This window comes from Jaculus jaculus, chromosome 2, assembly GCF_020740685.1.
Source record: "Jaculus jaculus isolate mJacJac1 chromosome 2, mJacJac1.mat.Y.cur, whole genome shotgun sequence".
Classification (NCBI taxonomy): domain Eukaryota; kingdom Metazoa; phylum Chordata; class Mammalia; order Rodentia; family Dipodidae; genus Jaculus; species Jaculus jaculus.
In genome coordinates this window covers 5,164,851-5,189,932 of record NC_059103.1, presented here as the reverse complement: position 1 = coordinate 5,189,932, position 25,082 = coordinate 5,164,851, and the positions used below count along the sequence as shown (strand labels likewise).

Sequence of the window (25,082 nt, the reverse complement as noted above, 5' to 3'; positions counted from 1 at the left end):
AGATTGTGACTCATGTACTGAGGATAGCCCTGAACTGCCAATCCTCCTGCCTCTATCTCCTAGGTACAATTTGAGGTTATGTGCCACCATGGCCAGCCTGAATTTCTTTTAACTTTTTAAATTTTATTTTGAGGGTTGTCATGAACCCTAGGGGTGTAACACCTGCTGGTATCTAGCTAAATGCATATATTATGCTCAACAAACTGCCCTGTAAGCACTTTTCTTAACATTCACACCCATATATAATGCTACTCTTACTTATGGGTTAGAGAAACTGTTCTTTTCAGATGGCAGTGACCTCTGGGATGACCCAAAAGGCACCATAGTGCTGAGAACGGACAGAGGAATGCTCAGCACTGAATCATCTCTATCACCTTCCAAGTCAGGGTCCATTGTGAAGAGATGGCAGGAAGAATGTAAGAGCCAAAGGAAGGGTACGACTCCTTACAATAGTCTTCTGGACACAAAGTGGCCTGGATACCCATGACCTCACAGTGCCTGACACTACTTACACAAGACCCTTGTAATAGAAGGAAAATATGACATCAAAACAAAAGAGAGACTAATTGAGGGGGAGGGGACTATGGAAAGTGGATTTGTGAAGGGGAATGTAGGGGAGGGGGAAAGAATTATCATGTTCATTGTCTTTAATTATGGAAGCTATCAATAAAAAATTTTTAATAATTTATTTTGGGGCTGGAGAGATGGCTTAGTGATTAAGGCACTTGCCTACAAAGCCTAAAGACCCAGGTTCAATACCCACGTAAGGCAGATGCAAAAGAGGACACATGTGTTCAGAGTTTGTTTGTAGTGGCTGGAGTCCCTGCCATGCCTTTCTCCCGCTAAGTAAATAAATGGCATGTGTGTCTAGAGTTCGTTTGCAATGACAAAACACGACAGGGCCTCGAGCCACTGCAAACTACAGCCTACAGCCACATGCACTTGTGCATCTGGCTTACATGGGCACTGGAGAATTGAACTTGGGTCCTTAGGCTTTGCAGGCAAGCGTCTTAACCACAAAGCCATTACTCCAGCCCTAAAATGTACAAATATTCTTAACTAATTATGTATTTATTTGAGAGAGGGAGAGAGAAAATGGGAGTGCCATGGCCTCCAGCCACTGCAAATAAACTCCAGACACCTGTGCCCCCTTGTGCATCTGGCTTATGTAGGTCCAGGAGAATTGAACCAGGATCCATTGGCTTTGCAGGCAAAGGCTTTCACAGCTAAGCCATCTCTCCAGCCCATGAATAAATATTTTTAAAAATTTGTTTTTGAAAAGGGATCTCACAAAATTGCCAGGCTAGCCTTGAATTTACTATGTTATTCAGGTTAGTCTCAAACTCATGATCCAATGCTAGGTTTAAATGTCTTTGTGTGTGTTCTTAGTGTTGTTTGTTTGTTTGTTTGCTTGATTTCAAAGGAGGGTCTCACCTTAGCCCAAGCTGACCTGAAATTTACTCTGTAGTCCCAGGCCGGCCTCAAACTCACAGCAATCCTCCCACTTCTTTAATACCAGCCTCCTCAGTACTGGGATTAAAGGCATGTGCCACCTGGCTGCTTTGTTCTTTGGACATTATTTTTAACTCTAAAAATTTCTTTACTTCTTTTAGATAGCTTAGGCTCCATCGTCAAAAAGTGCATCACAGGGCTGGAGAGGTGGCTTAGCGGTTAAGTGCTTGCCTGTGAAGCCTAAGGACCCCAGTTCGAGGCTCGATTCCCCAGGACCCACATTAGCCAGATGCACAAGAGGACACATGCATCTGGAGTTTGTTTGCAGTGGCTGGAAGCCCTGGTTCACCCATTCTCTCTCTCCCTATCTGCCTCTTTCTCTCTCTATCACTTTCAAATAAATAAATTAAAAATAAAACAAAAAAATTAGGAAAAAAAAAGTGCATCACATGGAGGCTGAGGAGCTGGATCAGCAGTAAGACTGCTTGCTGTGCAAGCATGAGGACCTGCGTCTGATTGATCCTAGCACCCACATAAAAAGGCAGACATGGACACACAGGCCTGTAATCCCAACAACGAGTGAGGCAGGAAGGTCTCTTGGGCTTCCAGGTCTAGGGAGACTGTCTTGGGGAAATAAGTTTGAAGAGCTATAGAGGACACCCAACTTCTTCTCTGGCCTCTGCACACATATGCATGGGGCACACACAGCTGCACACACGTACATACACCACACAACACATACAAAAAGAACATCAAACATACCTGATTTTCTGCCTATATGAATTATCTTCACAAGGATCCTAAAAACCAAAGAATTATATTTGAAAAGTCTGATGAATAAGGAATCAAAATTCAACATCACATTAACAACTCCAAATGCTCATACAATATTAACAAAACAAAAAAAGTGTATTAGCTGGGTGTGGTGGCACACGCCTTTAATCCTAGAACTCATGAGGCAGAGGTAGGAGGAGCTCTGTGAGTTCGAGGCCACCCTGAGAGTACACAGTGAATTCCAGGTCAGCATAAACTAGAGTGAGACCCTACCTCAAAAAACCAAAAAATAAATAAGTAAATAAAAGTGAGGTGTAGCTCAAATGGGAGAGTACTTGCCTACCAGGCATGATGTGCTGGGTTCAACCGCCAGCGGGACATAAACCAGACACCTATAATCCACCACTCAGGAAGAGGAGGCAAGAGGATTAAAAGCTCAAGGTACAGGGCTGGAGAGATGGCTTAGCAGTTAAGGCACTTGCCTACAAAGCCAAAGGACTTTGGTTTGATCCCCCAGGACCCACATAAGCCAGATGCACAAGGTAGCACATGCACCTGGAATTTATTTGCAGTGGCTGGAAGCCCTGGCGTGCCCATTCTCTCTCTCTGCTTCTTTCTCTGTGTCAAATAAAAAGTAATTACAAAAAAAAAAGTTCAGCCAGGCGTATCCCAGCACTCAGGAGGCAGAGGTAGGAGGATTGCCATGAGTTTGAGGCCACCCTGAGAATCCATAGTGAATTCCAGGTCAGCCTGGGCTAGAGTGAGACCCTACTTCGAAAAACCAAAAAAACAAACAAACAGGGCTGGAGAGATGGCTTAGCGGTTAAGCGCTTGCCTGTGAAGCCTAAGGACCCCAGTTCGAGGCTCGGTTCCCCAGGTCCCACGTTAGCCAGATGCACAAGGGGGTGCATGCGTCTTGAGTTAGTTTGCAGAGGCTGGAAGCCCTGGCGCGCCCATTCTCTCTCTCCCCCTCTATCTGTCTTTCTCTCTGTGTCTGTCACTCTCAAATAAATAAATAAATAAAATTTAAAAAACAAACAAACAAACAAAAGTTCAAGGTGGGGCCTGGAGAGATGGCTTAGTGGTTAAAGCACTTGCACACATGTGAAGCCTAAGGACCTAGGTTCAATTCCCCAATACCCATGTAAACCAGATGAACAAGATGGCACAAGCATCTGGAGTTTATTTGCAGTGGCATGGCACACTGTTCTCTCTGCCTTTTTCTCTTGGCCATTCTCTCTCAAATAAATATTTTTTTTAAATGTTCAAGGTCATCCTCAGCTACATAGTCAGTTTAAGGTTAGCCTTGACAACACAAGACATTTTCTCAAAAAAATAAAAAAACAAAGCCGGTGTGGTGGTGCACACCTTTAATCCCAACACTAAGGAGACAGAGGTAGAAGAACTGCTGTGAATTCAATGCCACCCAAAGACTACATTGTGAATTTCTAGGCCAGCCTGGGCTACAGCACAACCCTACCTCAAAAAAAGTTGAAGATTTAAATTTTTTTTTGTTTTGTCTTATGTTTATTTATTTATTTGAAAGTCACAGACAGAGAAAGAGGGAGAGAGAGAGAGAATGGGCACGACAGGGCCTCCAGCCACTGCAAACAAACTCCAGATGCATGTGCCCCCTTGTGCATCTGGCTAACGTGGGTCCTGGGGAATCGAGCCTCGAACCGGAGTCCTTAGGCTTCACAGGCAAATGCTTAACCACTAAGCCATCTCTCCAGCCCAAAAGTTGAAGATTTTAAAAACTGGTTTTATATTAGCATTAAATAATGCTTCAAAAAATTAGTTCTATTTTCTACTGTTGTTTTGTTGGGATTGTTTAAAAATATGTTTTATTTATGTATTTGAGAGAGAGAAAAAGAGAAAGGCAGACAGAAATAATGGGCCAGGCATGGTGGCGCATGCCTTTAATCCCAGCACTTGGGAAGCAGAGGTAGGAGGATTGCTGAGAGTTCGAGGCCACCCTGAGACTACATAGTTAATTCCAGGTCAGCCTGGACCACAGCGAGACGCTACCTCAATCCCCCCCCACCACAAAAAAAAAAGAGAGAGACAGAAATAATGGGTGCACCAGGACCTCTAGCCACTGTAAACAAACTCCAGATGCATGCACCACCTTGTGCATCTGGCTTACATGGGTACTGGGGAATTGAACCTGGATCTTTAGGCTTCGCAGGCAAACGCCTTAACCGCTAAAGCCATCTCTCCAGCCCTTGTTGGATTTTTCAGTGCTGGGGATGAAACCCCATGGCATTGGCAATTGCCTTACAACACTTAACTGCAAACCCAGCAAAAAATAAAGTTGTCTTAAAATTCTAATCTACTTCTGTCGTACACTGAGTATACCTGCTAGAGCTTACCTGCCGAACTCTCTCTTTGGCAGACCTCATCAGGTGAGTAATGGCTCTGTTGTGATGTAGTCTCAATGAGCTGAACTCATCACTGCAGGTAAAAGAAGACAGCAGTCCCATCTTGATGAAGGTCTGGCAGAGCACTGTACAAGGAATATGGAAAGCTATTACTAGAAAGGCCAACAGGAAAATGAAAATCTTCAAGAGAACCCTAGGAACAAAGAACAGCAATATACATAAACCTCTCTATTAATACCCAATCTTGGTCAAAAGGCCAAAAAGTAGTTTAAAAAAATCTTGCTGGAGCTGGGAAGATGGCTCAACAGTTAAAGGTGCTTGCTTTTAGCCAGGCATGGTGGTGCACACCTTTAATCTCAGCACTCAGGAGGCAGAGGTAAGTGGCCACCCTGAGACTGCATAGTGAATTCCAGCCTGCTGGCCTAGGTTCAATTCGCAAGCCACCCACTTAAGCTAGACACAAAAATTGGTGCAAGTTTCTGGTGTTCATTTGCAGAGGTAAGAGGCCCTGGCATCTGTGTGTACTCACAAGCAAATAAATGCATACATTTAAAAATTTTTTTTCTAAAATTTTATTTAAGAGAGAGAGAGCTGGGCATGATGGTGCACGCCTTTAATACCAGCACTCAGGAGGCAGAGACAGGAGGATCACTGTGAGTTCAAGGCCACCCTGAGACTGCATAGTGAGTTCCAGGTCAGCCTGGGCTACCTCAAAAAAAAAAATCTATTATTAAAGATTTTTAAATCTATTACTAAAAGTTTAAATCAATAATTAAATATGTGTAAACAGAACAAGGTGCATGCTTGTTAATATTAGCACTCAGTTCAAGGTCTCCTTTGTTTACACATCAAGTTTATGTCCTGCCTGGGCTACATGAGGATCCAAGAGCAAGCCCCAGAACCCATGTGAGAAAAAGCAGATCTCGGAGGTACACACTTGTAATCCTAGTACTGGGGAGAGAGAGACATGAGGATCCCTGGGGCTTGCTGACCATCCAGGCTAGTCGGGCAAGCTCCAGGCCAGTGAGAGCGCCAGTCTCAAAATGAGGTGGATGGCAAAAGGATCAGAAGTGCAAGGTCATCTTCAACTACAAAGTGAACTGGGGGTCAAGGCCAGCCCAGACTATACCAAGGAGACTGTCCTTAAAAAAGAAAAACTAAGCCGGGTGTGGTGGCGCACGCCTTTAATCCCAGCACTTGGGAGGCAGAGGTAGGAGGATCGCCGTGAGTTCAAGGCCACCCTGAGACTACAGAGTTAATTCCAAAAAAAAAAAAGAAAAACTAGGGCTGGAGAGATGGCTTAGTGATTAAGCGCTTGCCTGTGAAGCCTAAGGATCCCGGTTCGAGGCTCGGTTCCCCAGGTCCCACGTTAGCCAGATGCACAAGGGGGCGCACGCGTCTGGAGTTCGTTTGCAGAGGCTGGAAGCCCTGGCGCACCCATTCTCTCTCTCTCCCTCTATCTGTCTTTCTCTCTGTGTCTGTCGCTCTCAAATAAAAAAATAATTTAAAAAAAAAAAAAGAAAAACTAGCTTCAGAATCTGTGGCTAAACTTTATTAAAGAGGCTATAATGGGGCTGGAGAGATGGCTCAGCATTTAAGGCACTTGCCTGCAAAGCCTAACTACCCAAGGTCAATTCCCCAGTACCCAAATAAATGCACAAAGTGATGCATTCATCTGGAGTGCGTTTGCAATGGCTAGAGGCCCTGCCTTCCCATTCTCTCTCCCCTTCCCTCTCTCCTTGCAATAAATAAATAAAATATTAAAGAGGCTACAGTGGTCTTGATCAGTAAGATGAACCTGAACCATTTTAATAAGTAATTCTGCTCACTTTTGGCCTTCTGTTTCTACACAAGTACCCTGCTGCATAAAGAAAAGAAACCTAAAACTACTCAGCAACACAGAAAGCAGCTGCTCCAGCCCTACAAACAAGAATGGCATCGTTGGGCTGGGGCTGGGGCTGAGCACTTGTCTAGCATGAGCAAGGCCCTGGGCTGAATCCCCAGTGAAAGAGACACAGAAGAGCAAGGCTAGCATGTGCACACGTGATCTCTTTCACCTGCTCACCAACTAGAAATTTTTTCAAAAATCATTTGGGTGGGGCGTGGTGGCACAAGCCTTTCATCCCAGCACTGGAGAGGCAGAGGATCACTGTGAGTTTGAGGCCACTCTGAGACTACATAGTGAATTCCAGGTCAGCCTGGATTACAGTAAGACCCTGCCTCAGAAATCCCCCACCAAAAAAAAAAAAAAAAAGAATCACAGGAATACAATTGAAGGGATGGCTCAGCAATAAAGAAGCTTGCCTACAAAGCCTAACAACCCAGTACCCACATAAAGCCAGATGCACAAAGTGGCATATGCGTCTGGAGTTCATTTGCAGCAGCTGGAGGTCCTGGTGTACCCATTCTCTCTGTCTCACTCTGCTTGCAAATAAATATATTTTACAAAAGGTCATACTAACATCATTATTACCAATATAAAAGAATATCTTATTTACTTAATTATGTGCATTTTAGTGATTATACTCATAATCACTACATTATATTCCCCAGTAATTATATTCATTAAAAATTACCCAAAGAAAAATAAGAAATGAATTTAAGAAATGTAAGTTATTCACTTTTTATTTATTTTGGTTTTTCGAGATAGGGTCTTGCTCTAGCCCAGGCTGATCTGGAATTCACTATGTAATCTCAGGGTGGCCTCAACTCACAGTGATCCTCCTTTCTCTGCCTCCCGAGTGCTTGCATTAAAGGTGTGCATCACCACGCCCAGCTCACACCCTTTTAGTTTTAATTTATTTATTTGGGGGTGGGGGGAGAATGTGTGCGCCAGGGCCTTCAGCCACCTCAAACTCCAGACACATGCACCACCTTATATACCTGGCTTACATGGGTTCTGGGAAATTCAATTTGGGTCCTTTGGATTTGTAGGCAAGTGCCTTAACCACTAAGCCATCTCTCCAGCCCTAGTGACTCATATTTTGCATGAAATCTGCATATACCAGCTGTTTCTCAGACCCACAACCTTAAGTGTAATGCTTCTACCAGTTTTATTTAGCAATATCAACTTATTCTTACATTTAAACACCTGTTTTGAATGAAGTGGGTTCGGTTCATGAACATGGCTCAAGTGCTCCAACAAAGAGACCAGCAGAAGTTGGTTTGCCACTGTGAAAGGGAAAGTGGGTTGTTGCAGGGGTTCCTTTAACACCTGGAGTTCCGTGGGAAAATCAGACTCTAAACATTAAAAGAGAAAAAAGAAAAAGATCAGTAAGCATTTCTCATAATGACAAAACAGCACAGTCTAATTAATGAAACAAATTATTCCACTGTAGGGAAATAAAAAAGCAAAATAATAGTTTAGCGAGTTGGGTTTTAAAAAGGCCTTTTGAAAAGTGATTTTCTTTTTAAATATTTGATTATTTATATGTTTGACAGAGAAAGACAGAGAGAGAATGGGTGTGCCGGGGCCTCCAGCCACTGCAGACAAACTCCAGATGCATGCATCCCCTCCTTGGGCATCTGACTAACGTGGGTCCTGGGGAATCAAGCCTGGGTCCTTTGGCTTTGCAGGCAAATGCCTTAACTGCCAAGCCATCCCTACAGCCCAAAAAAGGCCTTTTGAAAGTGAGTCTGAGTTAACTCTGGAAGCTGAGGACCAGCGGCAAGAGGCAAGGAAAACAGTTTCAGTAGTGAGGATGTATGCAAGGGGAGAGAAACAGGAAGAAACTAATATGAGAGCAAACAGCCAGGAAGTGGAAATGAAATGGCTTCTTTGAGGCCTGAAAAACAGTGTTGGCACAGGGGAGAAGAAAGGTAAGAAGGATAGAAACTATACCAAATGTACACACACAATCTCCTTCCATCCTCACAAAAACAAAAAAACACAAAGAAAGTGTGATCATCCCCCTTGCAAAGGAAAATGCTGGAATCACAAAGACTAAAGGGTAACTAGTGAGTCAGACAGCTCCAACAGATGCCCAAGCCAACTTTATACCCACCACGCAGGAGCACGCGGACAGAAGAGCTGTTCCTGAAGCTGGAGGTCGCTAAGCTCTCACTACAGTTTAGTTTAGTTTAGTTTAGTTTAGTTTAGTTTAGTTTAGTTTAGTTTAGTTTAGGAGACAGAGGGGGAAGAACTGGCACACCAGGGCCTCCAGCCACTGCAATCAAACTCCAGATGCATGTACCAGCTTGTGGGCACGTGCAACCTTGCACCTGCATTACCTTGTGTGTCTGGCTTACATGGGATCTGAGGAGTTGAACATGGGTCCTTAGGTTTCACAGGCAAGAGTCCTAATGGCTAAGCAATCTTTCCAGCCCTAGTTTATTTTCTAAATGTTTTTATTTATTATTTGCAAGGGGGCATGCCAGGGCCTCTTGCCACTATAAGCAAATTCCAGATACACGCATCACTCTGTGCATCTGGCTTTATATGGGAATTGGGAAATTGAACCCAGACAGGTAGGCTTTGAAAGCAAGTGCCTTTAACCACTGACCCATCCCCTAGCCCGTCATTATGGTTTCTTTTAATACATCATTAAACAGATTTTAAAAAAACACAACACAGTAGCTGGGTATGGTGGTTCCCACCTTTAATCCCAGCACTCAGGAGGCTAAGGATAACTGCCACTGAGTTTGAGGGTACCCTGAGCTTCAGAGTGAGTGCCAGGTCAGCCTAGGCTACAGTGAAACAACCCCCATCTCAAAAAGAAAACAAGCATAATAATAATAATGATAACAACAACAACAACAACAGAAGAAAAAAAATGTCTGAGGAGTACTGGGGGCATTGCTCAGTTGGCAGAGTGCTTGCCTGGCATGTACCAAACCCTGCATTCATTCGCCAGTACCATATACCTAGCATGTTGGCTTATGCCTATAATACTGGCACTCAGGAGCTTGAAACAAGGGCATAAGAAACCCAAGAACATAGCAGGGCGTGGTGGCACACGCCTTTAATCCCAGCACTCTGGAGGAAGAGGTAGGAAGAGCACCATGAGTTCAAGGACACCTTGAGACTACATAGTGAGTTCCAGGTCAGCCTGGGCTAGAGCAAGATGCTACCTTGGAACCCCCCCCCCAAAAAAAAAAGAAACCCAAGAACAGAAGTACAAAGCCAGCCTGGGCTATAGGATTCTGTGTTTCAGGTAAAAACAAACAAACAACCAAAAAAATGGAGATTGGGGAGATGGCTCTGTGGTTAAAGGTGTTTGCTTGCAAAGCCTGCTGGCCCAGGGTTCAATTCCCCAGCCACCCATGTAAAGCTGGATAGGCATTCATTTGTAGTGGTAAGAAAGCCTACTGTGTGCACACACACATCCAAAATAAACATTTTAATATTTATTTATTTATTTGAGATAGAAAGAGGGAGGGAGAGAGGGAGATAGGACATAGGCAGGGCCCTGGGTTAAAGCAAACCTAAGCTGTCTGACATGAAGGCCCCAGGCTATGCATAGGTTGCAGCAGCCTGAACCACAGGTCATATCTCAGGGACCAGACCTGCAGGGAAGCTCCTCCCCCCATTCTCAGTGAAACGCTACCTCGAAAAACCAAAAAGAAAGAAAAAGGAATGAGACATATGATCACACAAAAACCTCTCTATGTAAAAACAAACTAAAGTTAAAATTTGAATAGCTGGATTGGAGAGATGGCTTAATGGTTAATGCACTTGCCTGCAAAGCCTAAGGACCCAGGTTTGATTCCTCAGAATCCATGTCAGCCAGATACACATGATGGCACATGTGTCTGGAGTTCCTTTGCAATGGCTACAGGCCCTGGCATGCCCATTCTCTTTCAATCTCCCTCTGTCTCATAAGTAAGTAAATAAAAATATTTTTAAACATTTTAAATAGCAAATTCAGATACAGTACATGTATTTGTACTACTCATGACAAAAATATAAGGAAATAGGGCTGAAGAGATGGATCAGCAGTTAAGGCACTTGCCTATGAAGCCTATGAAAACTCAGATTTGACTCCCCAGTAAAGCCACATGCACAGGTGGCATATGTGTCTGGAATTCATGTGCAGCGACTAGAGGTCCTGGCATGCCCAGTCTCTCTCAATGTCTCTCTTTCATATGCAAAAATATACACAAATAAATAAATAAAAATTTTAAAAGACCAGGGAGGTCCCTGCTGCCCCCAAATCATTACAGGCCATTGCCAAGGCTCTTGGTTTCCCATCAGGAATAGATGGTAAGACCCAATTGCTGAAGACTCCACATATTTGGGCTGCAAGGTTACTGAGAAATCCTGCTGGAGCTGAGCTGATAGCCTCCTCCATGTAGACCAGCTGACAGAAAGCAAAAAAAGGCCACACTGCATGCAGCTCCATGGGAGACAGAAGTCATCAGTGGAGATAAACAGTGGACACTGCAAGCCTTAAGTTGGGCCAGCCAGACCAAATGAGCCAACAGGTGCAACAATGGCATGTCTATTACAGAGGAAAACCAACCACTTTCTAATTAGCCTGGAGGCCCGCTCCAAGGGAGGGAATACATCCCTGACACTGAAAACCTATGATAGGGGAAGTCATGAGCCCTAAGGGTGTAACGCCTGCTGCTGTCTGGCTAAATGCACATATGCTCACCAAACTGCCCAGTAAGCACTTCTTAATGTTCATACCCTTATATTAATACTACTCTTACTTTTGGGTTGCAGAAGCTTCTCTTTTTAGATGGAAGTGACCTTGGGATGACTCAAAAGGCACCACATTGCTTAGAAGAAGTGACAGAGGAGTGCTCAGCACTGAAACCTCTATCTCACTTTTCAAGGCTCAGGGTCCATTGCAGAAGAGGTGGTAGAAAAAAAAAAAAAAAGAGCCAAAGGAAGGGTAGGAATGCTTATAATGCAATCTTCCAGACACAAAATGGCCTGGATATCTATGACCTCACAATGCCTGGTACTACCTACACAAGAGTCTCATAATAGGAGGAAAGGATAATGACGTTAAAATAGAGACTAACGGAGAGAGGGAGGGGACATGATGGAGAGTGGAGTTGTGAGGGGGAAAGTGGAGGAGGGAGGGGATTATCATGGTTTATTGCCTATAATTATGGAAGTTGTCTATAAAAAGTTAAAAAAAAGAATATAAGTAAAATTTATATAGAGCTCTCACAAGCTATAAGAAAAATAAAGCACAATTGATTCAAATTGGTTTAATATAACTGATTATTGACATACATATTAAATACACACAAGAGTCTGTCCAGCAGACTGTCAACTAGTTAAAGCCTGAAATAATTAGTGTCAGGGGCAGAGAAAAGCAGACATACCCAAACACACTGTGTATGCACACATGAATATCACACATACCAAGTCCAAAACACGAAACTGTTTACAACCTTTGGCAGTAAGTTCTAGAAATTACAATATGTAAACCTTTTTAAAACATTTTATTGTTTCTGGGGGACCTAATTTAAAACTGGATTCATCTATGACAATACTGTCTCTTCTTGCTAACTTGCATGTAAAAGTTAAAATGATGATGAATGTTTTCTACAAAATGGAAACAGCGCTATCACGTTCCCAATTGTTGAATTATAAATATTTAGTAACATCTGCCTTGTGCAAATATACACTAGTTACCTTAGTACATTACCCCCCACTACCATTTAATCCCTCATGTAAGCTGATGGTGGAGTTAGGAACTATAATTACCTGCATTGAAATATGAGGGAAGCTGTCACAGAAACATGTTAAGTGGCACATGCGATATCACAGATTTTTACAAAGCAAAGACTGAAAATTCAGACTTAGGCCATTTGGCTCCAGAATCCCTGCTTTGCAATACTACTGGTAAACATTCTTTGCCCAGACCTCTGTCTGCTCGTTGGGAGAAACTTGACAAAGAGGAAGTGAAATGAAGGGGTAAAAGGAAAGAATGAGAGAGGGAGGGAAGAAGAGTGATAGAGGAAGGAAGGAAGGGGAGGAATGCAAACACCATTAATCCCACCGTTGAAACATAACCACTGACAACATTTGCTATCCCTCTGTGAAGGGTTCCTTTTCCCCTTAAGGTGTGAAATATAAAACGAGATACATATCTCAGTTCATAATTGCTCATTCCCGTGGATATGGCATAACGCTTTCCTTTCACCACTATTACTACACTGAAGGGGTAACACATACCAAGCTGACGCCACGCCACGGCAGCTTACCTAGAGGGATTTGTTTCCTTTACATTTCCATGGGAATAAACAAAGCTGTGATGCGCCTCATCCAAATCTAAAAATACTTTTCCTTGGTAAATTCCTAAGGTGGAATTATGTATGAGTCAACATTTATACCCATCTTGACACACATTGCTAGATCAGTCTCCGGAAGACTTTATCCACAGGGCTTCACTCAAACAGTAAAGATTTATTTCCCAGTGTGGGGTGCTGCACATTGAAGACCTTTACCTATTGCTTTCAAAGTATCACACATTTTTTTTTTTTAATGTTAAGAACTTGTTTTCACCTTCATTATCCAATTATATCCTTTAAAGGAGAAGGAAAGAGAGAGGAAGGTCAAAAGAAGGTAATGAGAGGGGATTGTAATCAGCATACATTATGCACATGTATAAAAGTTGTCAATAAATTTTTTTTCAATATTAAGGGATCACCAAATGTTTCAACTTTAACAATTACCAAATAAAGTAACCTGGCAAGTTGAAAAAAAAAAATTTATTGCCAGGCATCGGGGTGCATGCCTTTAATCCCAGCACTCGGGAGGCAAAGGTAGGAGGATTGCCATGAGTTCGAGGCCACCCTGAGACTACATAGTGAATTCCAGGTCAGCCTGGACCAGAGTGAGACCCTACCTCGAAAAACCAAAAAATAAAAAAAAATTTAAAAATTAAAAAAAAAAAAAAATATATATATATATATATATATATATATATATATATATATATATTTTTTTTTTTTTTTAAGAGAGAGGGGAGGTAAAGAGAGAGAAAGAATGGGCGCACGAGGCCTTCTTGCCACTGCAAATGAACTCCTGATGCATATGCCACCTTATGCATCTGGCTTTACGAGGGAACTGGGCAATTGAACCTGGGTCCTTTGGCTTTGCAGGCAAGTCCCTTACCCGCCAAGTCATCTCTCCAGCACACAATGTGTAAATCTTTGACGCATCCATTTTACTTCTGGAAACATGCCAAGGAAATAAACAAAAGTACAACAGATATATGTATATAAGATTTCAGCATAATGCTGTTCAGAACATTGAAAATTGTTAATCAAGTTACATACATACAATAGAACAGTAATCTGAAGCTGTTAGAAATGACAGTGTGCAGGAAGGAAATCACAGTTTACTATTAGGAAGCTGGCTGTAATGGGCACACTAATGAAGGCAAGGTGAGATGGTTTCACCTGTAGGAGCAAAAAACTGTCATAATCTTTCTGGCCATTTCTGTAGTAAATCCCTTTTATATTCTATTTTTTCCCTATTATCTTTGTGTGTGTTGTATGCGTGGTGTGTATATGTATGTGTGCAGTCCTATGTGTGGGATTGGGAGTGTGTGTGTGTGTGTGTGTGTGTGTGTGTGTGTGTGCCCACAAGCTACTGGGATTCTCCTGCCTCTGCCTCCCACCTCACCAGTACCAAGGCTTGGATTGCTGACGCTCACCATGCACAGCTTCCCCTCCCCCACTGCCAGTACAAGCACCAGCAAGCACGGGAGACCTGGGGAAGGGAGCTCACCTACACAACACCCAGCACAGGCTATCAGCAGTGACCCACTGACTCAGCCAGCCTGCCTGAGCCCACAGCGCACCAAAGAGGGACCCAAGCAGCTGTGTGCAGCATGACTGAGACCAAAGCCATCCCAAAAGGTAGCTGGAATTACACCAGGTCAGTACCTGCCAAAGAAGCCTGGTGGATAGGCCTGAATTGGAAGTGCTCATTGCCTATTCCACAGTAGGGTGAGTTACATATTAAATCTGATTTATCTGACCTACCAAAATTAAACCAAGATGAGAATAACCACTTAAATAGACTACAGCAAGTATGGAGATCCAAGTGGTTATCAAAAATTTCCCAACTTGGGCTGGAGAGATGGCTTAGCGGTTAAGCACTTGCTTGTGAAGCCTAAGGACACCGGTTCGAGGCTTGATTCCCCAGGACCCATTTAGCCATATGCACAAGGGGGCGCATGTGTCTGGAGTTCGTTTGCAGTGGCTGGAGGCCCTGGCGCGCCCATTCTCTCTCTCTTTCTTTCTCTCTCTGCTTCTTTCACTGTCTGTTGCTCTCAAATAAAGAAACAAAAAAAATTTATTTAAAAAAAAATCTCCCAACATGAGCTGGGCATGGTGGCCCACGCCTTTAATCCCAGCACCAGCACCGGGGAGGCAGAGGTAAGAGGATCACTATGAGTTTGAGGCCACCCTGAGCTACAGTGAGACCCTATGTCGGAAAAAAACAAAAAAAAAAAATCTCCCATACAAAGAAAGTTCCGACCCAGATGGATTCACTGGTGAATTTTACCAGACCCTCATGGAAAAACTAACACCAATGTGTTCTTAAACTTTTCCATAAAATAGAAAAAGAAGGAATCCTACCAAACTCCTTCTATGAAGCCAGCATCACCCTGATACTAAAACCAGACAAAGATGGAACAAAAAAAGAAAATTACAGACCAATCTCCCTCATGAACATATATGCAAAAATTCTCAAAAAAATATCAGCCAAACAAAATACAAGAATATATCACAAAGATCATTCACCCCAACCAAGTAGGCTTAATCCCAGAGATGCAGGGATGGTTCAACATATGCAAATCAATAAATGTAATACATTATATAATATAAATGGACTGAAGGGCAAAAAACACATGCTCATCTCAATAGATACAGAAAAAGCATGTGACAAAATCCAACATCCCTTCATGGTAAAAGTCCTACAGAAACTGGGAATCGAAGGAACATATCTCAACATAATAAAGGTTATTTATGACAAACCTACAGCCAACACAATACTAAATGGAAGAAAATTTCAAGCTTTCTCACTAAAATCAGGAAAAAGACAGGAATGTTCACTGTCCCCACTTTATATATTTATTTATTTTTGGTTGTTTTGAGGCCCACTTTTATTTAACAGCAAACTGTTAGTGCTAACAAACACCTATAGCCAAGTAGCAGGATACAAAATAAACACACAGAAATCAGTAGCCTTCCTATATGCTAACAACAAACACAGAGGATGAAATCAGAGAAGCACTCCCATTCACAATTGCATCAAAATAAATAAATAAAGTCCTTGGAATAAAACCTAACCAAGGAAGTAAAAGATCTCTACAATAAAAACTTTAAAACACTCAAGCGAGAAATTGCACAAGACACTATGAAATAGAAAGACATCCCTTGTTCTTGGATTGGAAGAATCAATATTGTGAAAATGACAATCTTACCAAAAGCAATCTACACATTTCATGCACTCCCCATCAGATGCAGAAAAAGTGGAACCCTCCACACTGTTGATGGGAATGCAATCTGGTCCACCCATTGTGGAAATTAATGTGGAGGTTCCTGAGATAGCTAAAAATCGATTTACCACGTGACCCAGCTATAACACCCCTAAGCATATATCCTAAGGACTCGTCTTAGGACTACCTTAGAGACACTTGCTCAACCATGTTTACTGCGGTTCTATTCACAATAGCTAGGAAATGGAACCAGCATAGATGTCCCTCAACTGATGAGTAGATAATGCATATGTGGCACATTTATACAATGGAGTTGTACTCAGTGCTAAAGAAAAATGAAGTTATGAAAGTTGCAGGAAAATGGATGCATCTGGAAAGGATTATACTTAGTGAGGTAACCTAGGCACAGAAAGTCAAATGTCGCATGTTCTTGCTCATATGTGGATCCTACCTGCAAATGATTGGATGTGAGTAAGAAGAAAACTCAGTAGCAGAGGCCAGTAAGATAGAAAGGGGATATAAAGTGAACAGAAAGGGGGGAGAGAGACTTAATAGGATGGTATTGTATATATGTAAGTAGAAGAACAAATTAATGGGGGTGAAAAGGCCTAAGTGAAGTCAAGGGAAGAGACTGAGTAAAGGAAACATGGAAGGAGGGCTAATCAAAATCTAAGAGGATATAAACAAGTCATATGGAAACTTACTTTTTTGGACAATGGAACACTCAGAAGCCATAGATTGTTACTAAAAAAAATTCAGTGCCAGGGATGGGATATCTTCCAGTGAGTTGTTGGCCAGGGAAGTCATTGATACCCCCAAAACATTACAGGCCATTGCCAATGCTCATGGTTTCCCACCTGGAATAGATGGTAAGACCTTACTGCTGACAACTCTACATACTTGGGCTGCAAGGTCAATGAGAAATCCTGTTGGAGCTGAGCTGAAAACCTCCTCCATGTAGACCAGCTGACAGAAAGCTGGAGAAAGCCATTCTGCATGCAGTTCAATGGGAGAGAGAGAAATAACTAGTGGAGATACTCAACAGTAGACACTGAAAGCTTTAAATCTAGCCAGCCAGGCCAAATGAGCCAAGGGGTGCAATAGTGGCATGTCCATTATGGAGGAAACTGACCACTCTCTACAATTATGGAAGTTGTCAATAAAAAATAAATTTAAGCTGGGTGTGGTGGTGCATGCCTTTAATCCCAGCACTCGGGAGGCAGAGGGAGGAGGATTGCTGTGAGTTCAAGGCCACCCTGAGACTCCATAGTGAATCCCAGGTCAGCCTGGGCTACGGTGAGCCCTACATTGAAAAACCAAATAAATTAATAAATAAATTTAGAGTCAGGAGTAGTGGTTCATGCCTTTAATCTCAGCACTCAGGAGGCAGAGGTAGGAGGGTGGCCATGAGTTAAAGGCCATCCTGAGACTACACAGTAAATTCCATGTCAGCCTAGACTAGAGTGAAACCCTACCTCGAAACCATGCTCCCTAAACTGAACTAATTAAAAATTTAAAAGAAGAAAGACAGAGGCTACAGAGATGGCTCAGTGGCTAAGGTATTTGCCTGCAAAGCCTAAGAATGCCTGTTCAACTCTCCAAGTCCCACACAGCCAGACCCCAAAGTAACACAAGTGCGTAAGGTCGCATGTGTGCTCATGGTGGCAAACACATCTGGAGTTTGTTCACAGCAACTGAAAGGCCCTGGTGTACCCATTCTCTCTCTCTCTCTGCTTCTTTTCCTCTCTTAAAAAATAAAATTTAAGGGCTGGAGGGATGGCTTAGCGACTAAGGCATTTGCCTACAAAGCCAAAGAACCCAGGTTCAATTCTCCAGGACCCATGTTAGCCAGATGTACAAGGGGACACATGTGTCTGGAGTTCATCTGTTAAAAAAAAAAAAAAAAGACAGGCCCAGACCTGATTGCTCAGTCTTACAATCCCAGTTACTTGAAAGGCTGAAGCAGGAAGACCCCAAGTTCAAGACCACCCTCAGCAACCTAGTAAGACCATGTCTCAAGAATAAAATGTACGGCTGGAGAGATGGCTTAGCGGTTAAGTGCTTGCCTGTGAAGCCTAAGGACCCCGGTTCGAGACTCGGTTCCCCAGGTCCCACGTTAGCCAGATGCACAAGGGGGCGCACGTGTCTGGAGTTCGTTTGCAGAGGCTGGAAGCCCTGGCGCGCCCATTCTCTCTCCCTCCCTCTATCTGTCTTTCTCTCTGTGTCTGTTGCTCTCAAATAAATAAATAATTTTTTAAAAAAAAAGAATAAAATGTAGTGCTGGAGATGGCTTAGTGGTTAAGGAACTTGTCTGCAAAGCCAAACGACCCAGGTTCGATTCCCCAGAATATACACAAGGCAGCACATTTGTTTGCAGAGGCTGAAGGCCTTGGCATGCCCATTCTTTCCCGCACTCTCTATAAAATAAATAAATAAATTTTTAGCCAGGTGTGGTTGCACACAACTTTAATCCAAGTACCCAGGAGGCAGAGGTAGGAGGATTGCTGTGAGTTGGAGGCCACTCTGAGACAACAAAGTGAATTCCAGGTCAGCCTGGGCTAGAGTGAAACCCTAGCTGGGAAAACAAACAAACAAACAAACAAACAAATAAAATTTTAAAAAAAGAATAAAAAGTAGCCACATGTGGTGGCACACGCCTTTAATCCTACCACTAGGGAGGCAGAGGTAGGAGAATAGCCATGAGTTTGATGTTAGCCTGAGACTACACACTGAATTCCAGGTCAGGCTAAGCTAGAGCAAGACTCTACCTAGAAAAAACAAACAAAAGAAGCAGCAGCCAGGTGTGGTGGCTCATACATTTAATTTCAGCACTGTATTAGAAGAGGTAGGAGGATCACAGTGAGTTCAAGGGCACCGTGAGACCACATCATGAATTCCAGGTCAGCCTGGGATATAGTGAGACCCTACTTTGAAAAGCCAAATAAGTAAAAAGAGGGCTGGAAAGATGGCTTCGTGGCTAAGGCACTTAAAAGACAGATGCACAAGGTGGTACATGCATCTCGAGTTTGTATGCAATGGCTAGAGGCCCTGGACTGCAAGGTCCTGGATTCACTCTCTAGTTCAGGAGGGAGGGAGGGAGGGAGGGAAGGAAGAAGGAAGAGAAAATAAAGGAGAAAAGAAAAACAGCCTAAAGGACTAATCCAAGATAATATTCTTGAAAAACTGCTAACAGATGAAAGCAGAAAATTAACTCACAAAACAGTCACTGCTGTCCCTCTCCCTCCCTCCTGAAGTGTGGTATTCCACAGGAAGTGTCTATGGTAGTCCTACCAGAGGCTGAGGTGAGCTCCAGAACAGGTCCTACAACGAACTGCTCAAGCTACGTTTAGCATTTACTCTACCATTAACTGGCAGTGTGAAAGCCTCAAATGGAAGAACCCACCTGTGGGACAGCAATTAATTACTTTTTATTAGTCTATTTAAAATGTTATGAGCTGGGGCTGGAGAAATGGCTTAGCGGTTAAGCGCTTGCCTGTGAAGCCTAAGGACCCCGGTTCGAGGCTCGGTTCCCCAGGTCCCACGTTAGCCAGATGCACAAGGGGGCACACGCATCTGGAGTTCGTTTGCAGAGGCTGGAAGCCCTGGCGCACCCATTCTCTCTCTCTCCCTCTGTCTTTCTCTCTGTGTCTGTCGCTCTCAAAATAAATAAATAAATAAATAAATTAAAAAAAAAATGTTATGAGCTGGGGCATGGTGATGCATGCCTTTAATCCCAGAGAACAGGAGGATCACTGAGAGTTCAAGACCATCCTGAGACTACATAGTGAATTCCAGGTCAACCTGGACTACAGTGAGGCCCTCAAAAAACAAAAACAAAAAAGTTACAATTTCACATACATCTACATATAAAAAAAGTTAACTGCGCACATTCTAAACATCCTTCAAAGAAATGGCAATATGTAAGTAACTATTATCAGTAACCCAGCAGTAAAAGTTATAAGCTTGTCTAAGATCACTCCCTTCCAGAATAATCTTGGGTTTGCAGAAACTCTTATCACAGAAGACTCACTTGCATGTTTACAGCTGGGACTTTTCCTATGACATAACACTTTTCACAGTGCAGCGTTATTACAACATACTACTTGTATGTTGGGGAAATCTCTGTATCCATCTGTCATTTTTAATTTTAATTTTAATTTATTAGAGAGAGGGGAAGAAAACAGTGAGCAAGCTAGAGCCTCCAGCCACTGCAAACAAACTCCAGACACAAGTGCCAACTTGTGCATCTGGCTTACACTGGTTCTGGGAAATGGAACCTAGGGTTCCTTAGACTTTGCAGGCAAATGCCTTGACTGCTGAGCCACCTCTCTAGCTCCCAATGCATCATTCTTGATAGTAGTGTTTACTTCTAGGAAGAGCCAAAGCAACTGGTAGCAGCAACTGCACTTTTAATAAAATAAAATATATAAAATAAATAAAATGAATACTAGACACTTGGGCCTGGCGAGAGTCAGTGTTTTGAGGACCACCCACTTTAAGTTGGATAACTTAATTTTTCCCTACCTCCTGGTAGCCAAGAGCCTCAAGAAAAGTTAGGCATTTCCACATCTCCCCGCTGTGAGAAATCGTCAGTGATCCTAGCAATGATGCAAAACACTCAAAAGACAAGCAACGCAGCAGGACCTGGGAAACTGCCGCAGGGAAGCGAGTGGTGCCCAGTTGCAAGGACGTCGGTCAGCAGAAAGGAAAGACCAACAACAGACAGGAGGACAGACGACCTGCTCCCCGTCGCCCTCCCACCCCGCACCCGCGGGTCCCGGGTTCAAGGCCAGAGGCAGCACGGCTATCCCAGGTGAGTGCCGCGGCGGGGCGCGGGTGGCCCGCGGGCGGCGCTCGCATCTCACCGTCGTACTTGGGGTCCGAGACTTCCGCGGGAAAGTCGATGGCAGGCGGCCCCGCTGCCGCCCGCGCCCCCGCCACGGGCTCCTCCGCCTCGCGCTCCGGGCTTGCCGAGCCGCCCCCGAGCATCGCGGGCCGCGCGTGGGCGGCAGCCCGGCCCCCCGCAGGCGCGACCAGCACTTCCTCCGTCCGCGTCCCCAGAGAGCGCAGCCCAAGCCGGAAGTAGCCCCTTGTCCGACGGAAATCCCGACTTGAGGACTCTCCGAGCCGCCGTCGGGGGCGGGGCCCGCGTTAGCTCCGCCCCTGGCACTAGCTCCGCCCCCTGTCTCCCACCTGGGGACAGGAGGCCGCTCTCGAGCGCGCGTGCCGCGACGAGGGCGGGAGCTCTTGTCTGGCTGTTGTCTTCGGACGAATGGCAATGGACATACTTTATGCCCAAACCAGGATATCTCTGCAAAAGTCAGCCGACTGCTGGGACTAATTAGAAATGATAACTTTGGGCTGGAGAGATGGCTTAGCGGTTAAAGCGCATGCCACCGCGCCCAGCTTAGAAATGATAACTTTTTGTACATATATTTTTTGTGTTAACATTAAAAAAAAAAAATCGGGCTGGAGAGATGGCTTAGCGATTAAGGAATTTGCCTGCGAAGCCTGAGGACCCAGGTTCCATTCTCCAGATCCCATGTTAGCCAGATGCACAATGGGGCACACGCGTCTGGAGTACGTTTGCAGTGGCTAGAGGCCCTGGTGTGCCCATTCTCTCTCCCTCTCTCTCCCTCTGTCCCTCCGTATCTAATAAATAAATAAATAAAATGATAAAAAAATTCAAAAAAATCAAACAGGTGTGGTGGCGCACATCTTTAATCCCAGCACTCAACAGGCAGAGGTAGGAGGATTCCTGTGAGTTCGAGGCCAGCCTGAGACTACATAGTGAATTCCAGGCCCGCCTGGGCTAGAGCAAAACCTCATCTCGAAAAGCTGAATAATAATAATAAAATTAAAAGTATGACTGGGAATGATGACTCAGTACCTGTAATGGGGCTAGAGAGATGGCTCAGCGGTTAAAGCTGCTTGCTTGCAAAGCCTAAAGTCCTGGGCTCAATTCCCCAGCACCTACATGAAGCCAGATACACAAAGTGGCACATGCATCTGAAGTTCGTTTGCAGTGGCATGCCCATACACTTCCTCTCTGTGTCTGTCTCTCTCTCAAATAAATAAACAAATAAATTTGATAAAAGAAAAAATAAATATCTGTAATGCTAGCACTTGACAACTTGGAAGGTGGAGGCTGAAGGGTGATCCTCCATTATATAGTGTGTTTGAGACCAGCCTGAGTTACACAATAACCTGTGTCACAACAAAAGCATCAACAAGAACTAACACGAAGGGCTGGAGAGATGGCTTAGCCGTTAAAGCGCTTACCTGTGAAGCCTAAGAACCCTGGCTTGAGGCTTGATTCCCCAGGACCCACGTTAGCCAGATGCACAAAGGGGCGCACGCGTTTGGAATTCATTTGCAGTGGCTGGAGGCCCTGGCACGCCCATTCTCTATCTATCTATCTGCCTCTTTCTCATTTTGTCGCTTTCAAATAAATAAAAATAACCAAAAGTTTTTTTAAAAAGAACTAACTCAACTACAACTGAACTTATTTTGGTCTATTACAGACCATAACAAAATGAGAAATGCAAGAAATTCCAGAGTGAATCCAACCTAAAGGAAATTCCTGTTTTTTGTGTTTTTTGTTTTGTTTTGTTTTGTTTTTTAGAGTTTTACAATTGAAATGTTCCAACCTTGAGAGTGTAAAGTTCAGTTCGGGTTCAGTAATAGAAGATTTGAGAATCTGTAATGATGCTTCAATGATTAAAGATGCTTGCTTGCAAATCCTGCCAACCAGGGATCAATTCCCAAGCCACTCAACATAAGCCAGATGCAAAGGTGGTGCAAGGGACCCTGGTGTACCCATACACACACATGTGCTTACACACAAGTGCGAATAAATAGAATGGAATGGAATAGATTGGAACAGGAAAAGTAGAAATTGACTGGACTGGAGTGATTTAACTAAATGTATCCACAGATTAAAAAAAAAAAATGACCACAGAGCTGGAGAAATGGCTCAGCAGTTAAGGAACTTGCCTGCAAAGCCTACCATCCGAGTTCAATTCCCCAGGACCCACATAAAACCAGCTGCACAAAGTGGTGCATGTGTCTGGCATTTGTTTGTAGTGATTGGAAGCCCTGGTGTGCCCATTCTCTCTGTCTGTCTCTCTCTATCTCTGCTTGCAAATAAATAAATAATTTTTTTTAATGCTTATACTTGTGACTCCACAAGTCCACTTTCAGGAATATGTCCAAAGGAAAAGGATAAGCTAGCATCGTGGCACAGGTATGTGATCCCAGCATGTGGAAAGTGGAAGCAGGAGATTCAAGGGTTCAAGGTCAATCTGGGCTCCTTGAAACCCTGTCTTTTTTTTTTTTTTTTGTTTGTTTTTTAAGGATTAAAAGGGGCTGGAGAAATGGCTGAGTGGTTAAAGGTATTTGCTTGCACAGCCTGCCATCCTGAATTTGATTGCCTAGTACTACCCATGTAAAGCCAGATACACAAAGTGGCACATGTGTCTGGAGTTCATTTGCAGTGGCAGGAGGCCCTGGAATTCATTCATTCATTATCTATCTGTATCTAATAAATAAATAAAGTTAAAGGTTAAAAGCAAGCAAAAATATACTGTTCAAAAGTCATTAGGAAAACTTAAAAAAAGTATATTAATGGGCTGGAAAGATGGTTTAGCAGTTAAGGTGTTTGCTTGCAAAGCCAAAGTACAAAGGTTCAATCCCCCAAGATCCACCTAAGCCAGATGCACAAGGGGGCCCATACATCTGGAGTTCATTTGCAGTGTCTAAAGGCTCTGGCATGCCAATTCTCTCTCTCTCTCCCTCTTTCTCTCTCAAATAAATAAAATAATTTTTTAAATCAATTAATTGCAACTCTGATGATGCTATAGAAATGGGAAGATAGGGGCTGGGGATATAGTTCAGTTGCTAGAGTGCTTGCCTAACATGCACAGAGCCCTAGGTCTGAGACCCAGCTCCACCTAAACCAGGCAGCCAAGCAGGGTGGTTAAGGACTACAACCTCAGTACCTGGGAGTGTGAGCAGGGGATCAGAAGCTGAAGGTCACCCTCAACTACATACTGAGTTCAAGGCCAGCCTGGGCTAAATGATACCCTGTCTCAATAACAGATAAAAATGCAAGAAGTAAATTATGAACATCCACACAATAGCACACTACTTTTTTTTTTTCCAGGTAGGGTCTCACTCTAGCCCAGGCTGACCTGGAATTCGCTATGGAGTCTCAGGGTGGCCTTGAACTCATGGTGATCCTCTTACCTCTGCCTCCCGAGTGCTGGGATTAAAGGTGTGCACCACCACACCCGGCTCACACTCTACATTTATACTGCTTTTTTGTTTTTTACTTGTGTGTATGTATGTGTGCATGCATCTCCATACCATCCTTCTGTGTGTGTGTGTGTGTGTGTGTGTGTGTGTGTGTGTATAAATAGCTTCAGGTTCCAGTCCTCATCTTCCATCTTGTCTGAGGCAGAGTCTCTCATTGTTAACAACTCCATTCCTGAGCTTCAGGAAAATTCTCTTGTCCCAGCCTCCCTTCTCTCTATAGCCACATTAGGATTGCAGAAGCCTGAAGCAGCTTCAGCTTTTGTGTGGGGTCTGGGGATACAAGCTCAGGTACTCTGAGTTGAATGGCAGCACTGTAGTCACTAAGCTATCTCCCCCAGCTCATGGTGACACACTCTGTAGGAATTAAAGCACTAGTGTGGAGCTTGAGATAGTGCTGAGTGGAAGAGTTCTTGCCTAGCATTCATAAAGCACTGGGTTCCATCCTTAGAACTAAAAGAAATGGGCCTCTTTTATTCCCCCCAATTTTGGAAAGAAAACATTGCTGTGCAATCTCTGGCCCTCACCACTTTTTAAAAAAATATTTTCATTTATGCCAGATGTGGTGGCACACACCTTTAATCCCAGCACTCAGGAGGCAGAGGTAGGAGGATCACCATGTGTTCAAGAACACCCTGAGATTACATAGTGAATTCCAGGTCAGCCTGGGCTACAGAGAGACCCTACCTAAAAGAACAACAACAACGAAAAAATAAATCATTTATTTTCAAGGAGAGAATGAGGC

General features: G+C 43.6%; 1 protein-coding gene across 3 annotated transcripts in view; it reads right to left on the bottom strand.

Moving 5' to 3' along the window:
• The window catches only part of Eif2ak1 (eukaryotic translation initiation factor 2 alpha kinase 1), a 50,675-nt gene extending 29,662 nt beyond the window's left edge, over window positions 1-21,013 (bottom strand). Inside the window, exons 1-4 of one of the 3 annotated variants that reach the window (XM_045143346.1) lie at window positions 20,890-21,013; window positions 7,689-7,847; window positions 4,599-4,732; window positions 2,215-2,252 (exon numbers count right to left, since the gene is read on the bottom strand). In XM_045143346.1, the coding sequence (XP_044999281.1) occupies window positions 2,215-2,252; window positions 4,599-4,732; window positions 7,689-7,847; window positions 20,890-21,013 (455 nt within the window). Of the gene's footprint in view, window positions 1-2,214; window positions 2,253-4,598; window positions 4,733-7,688; window positions 7,848-20,548; window positions 20,660-20,889 lie in introns of those variants that run through there. The other 2 variants (XM_045143348.1, XM_045143347.1) reach the window with 2 other exon arrangements.
• Between the last annotated feature and the right edge of the window lie 4,069 nt (window positions 21,014-25,082).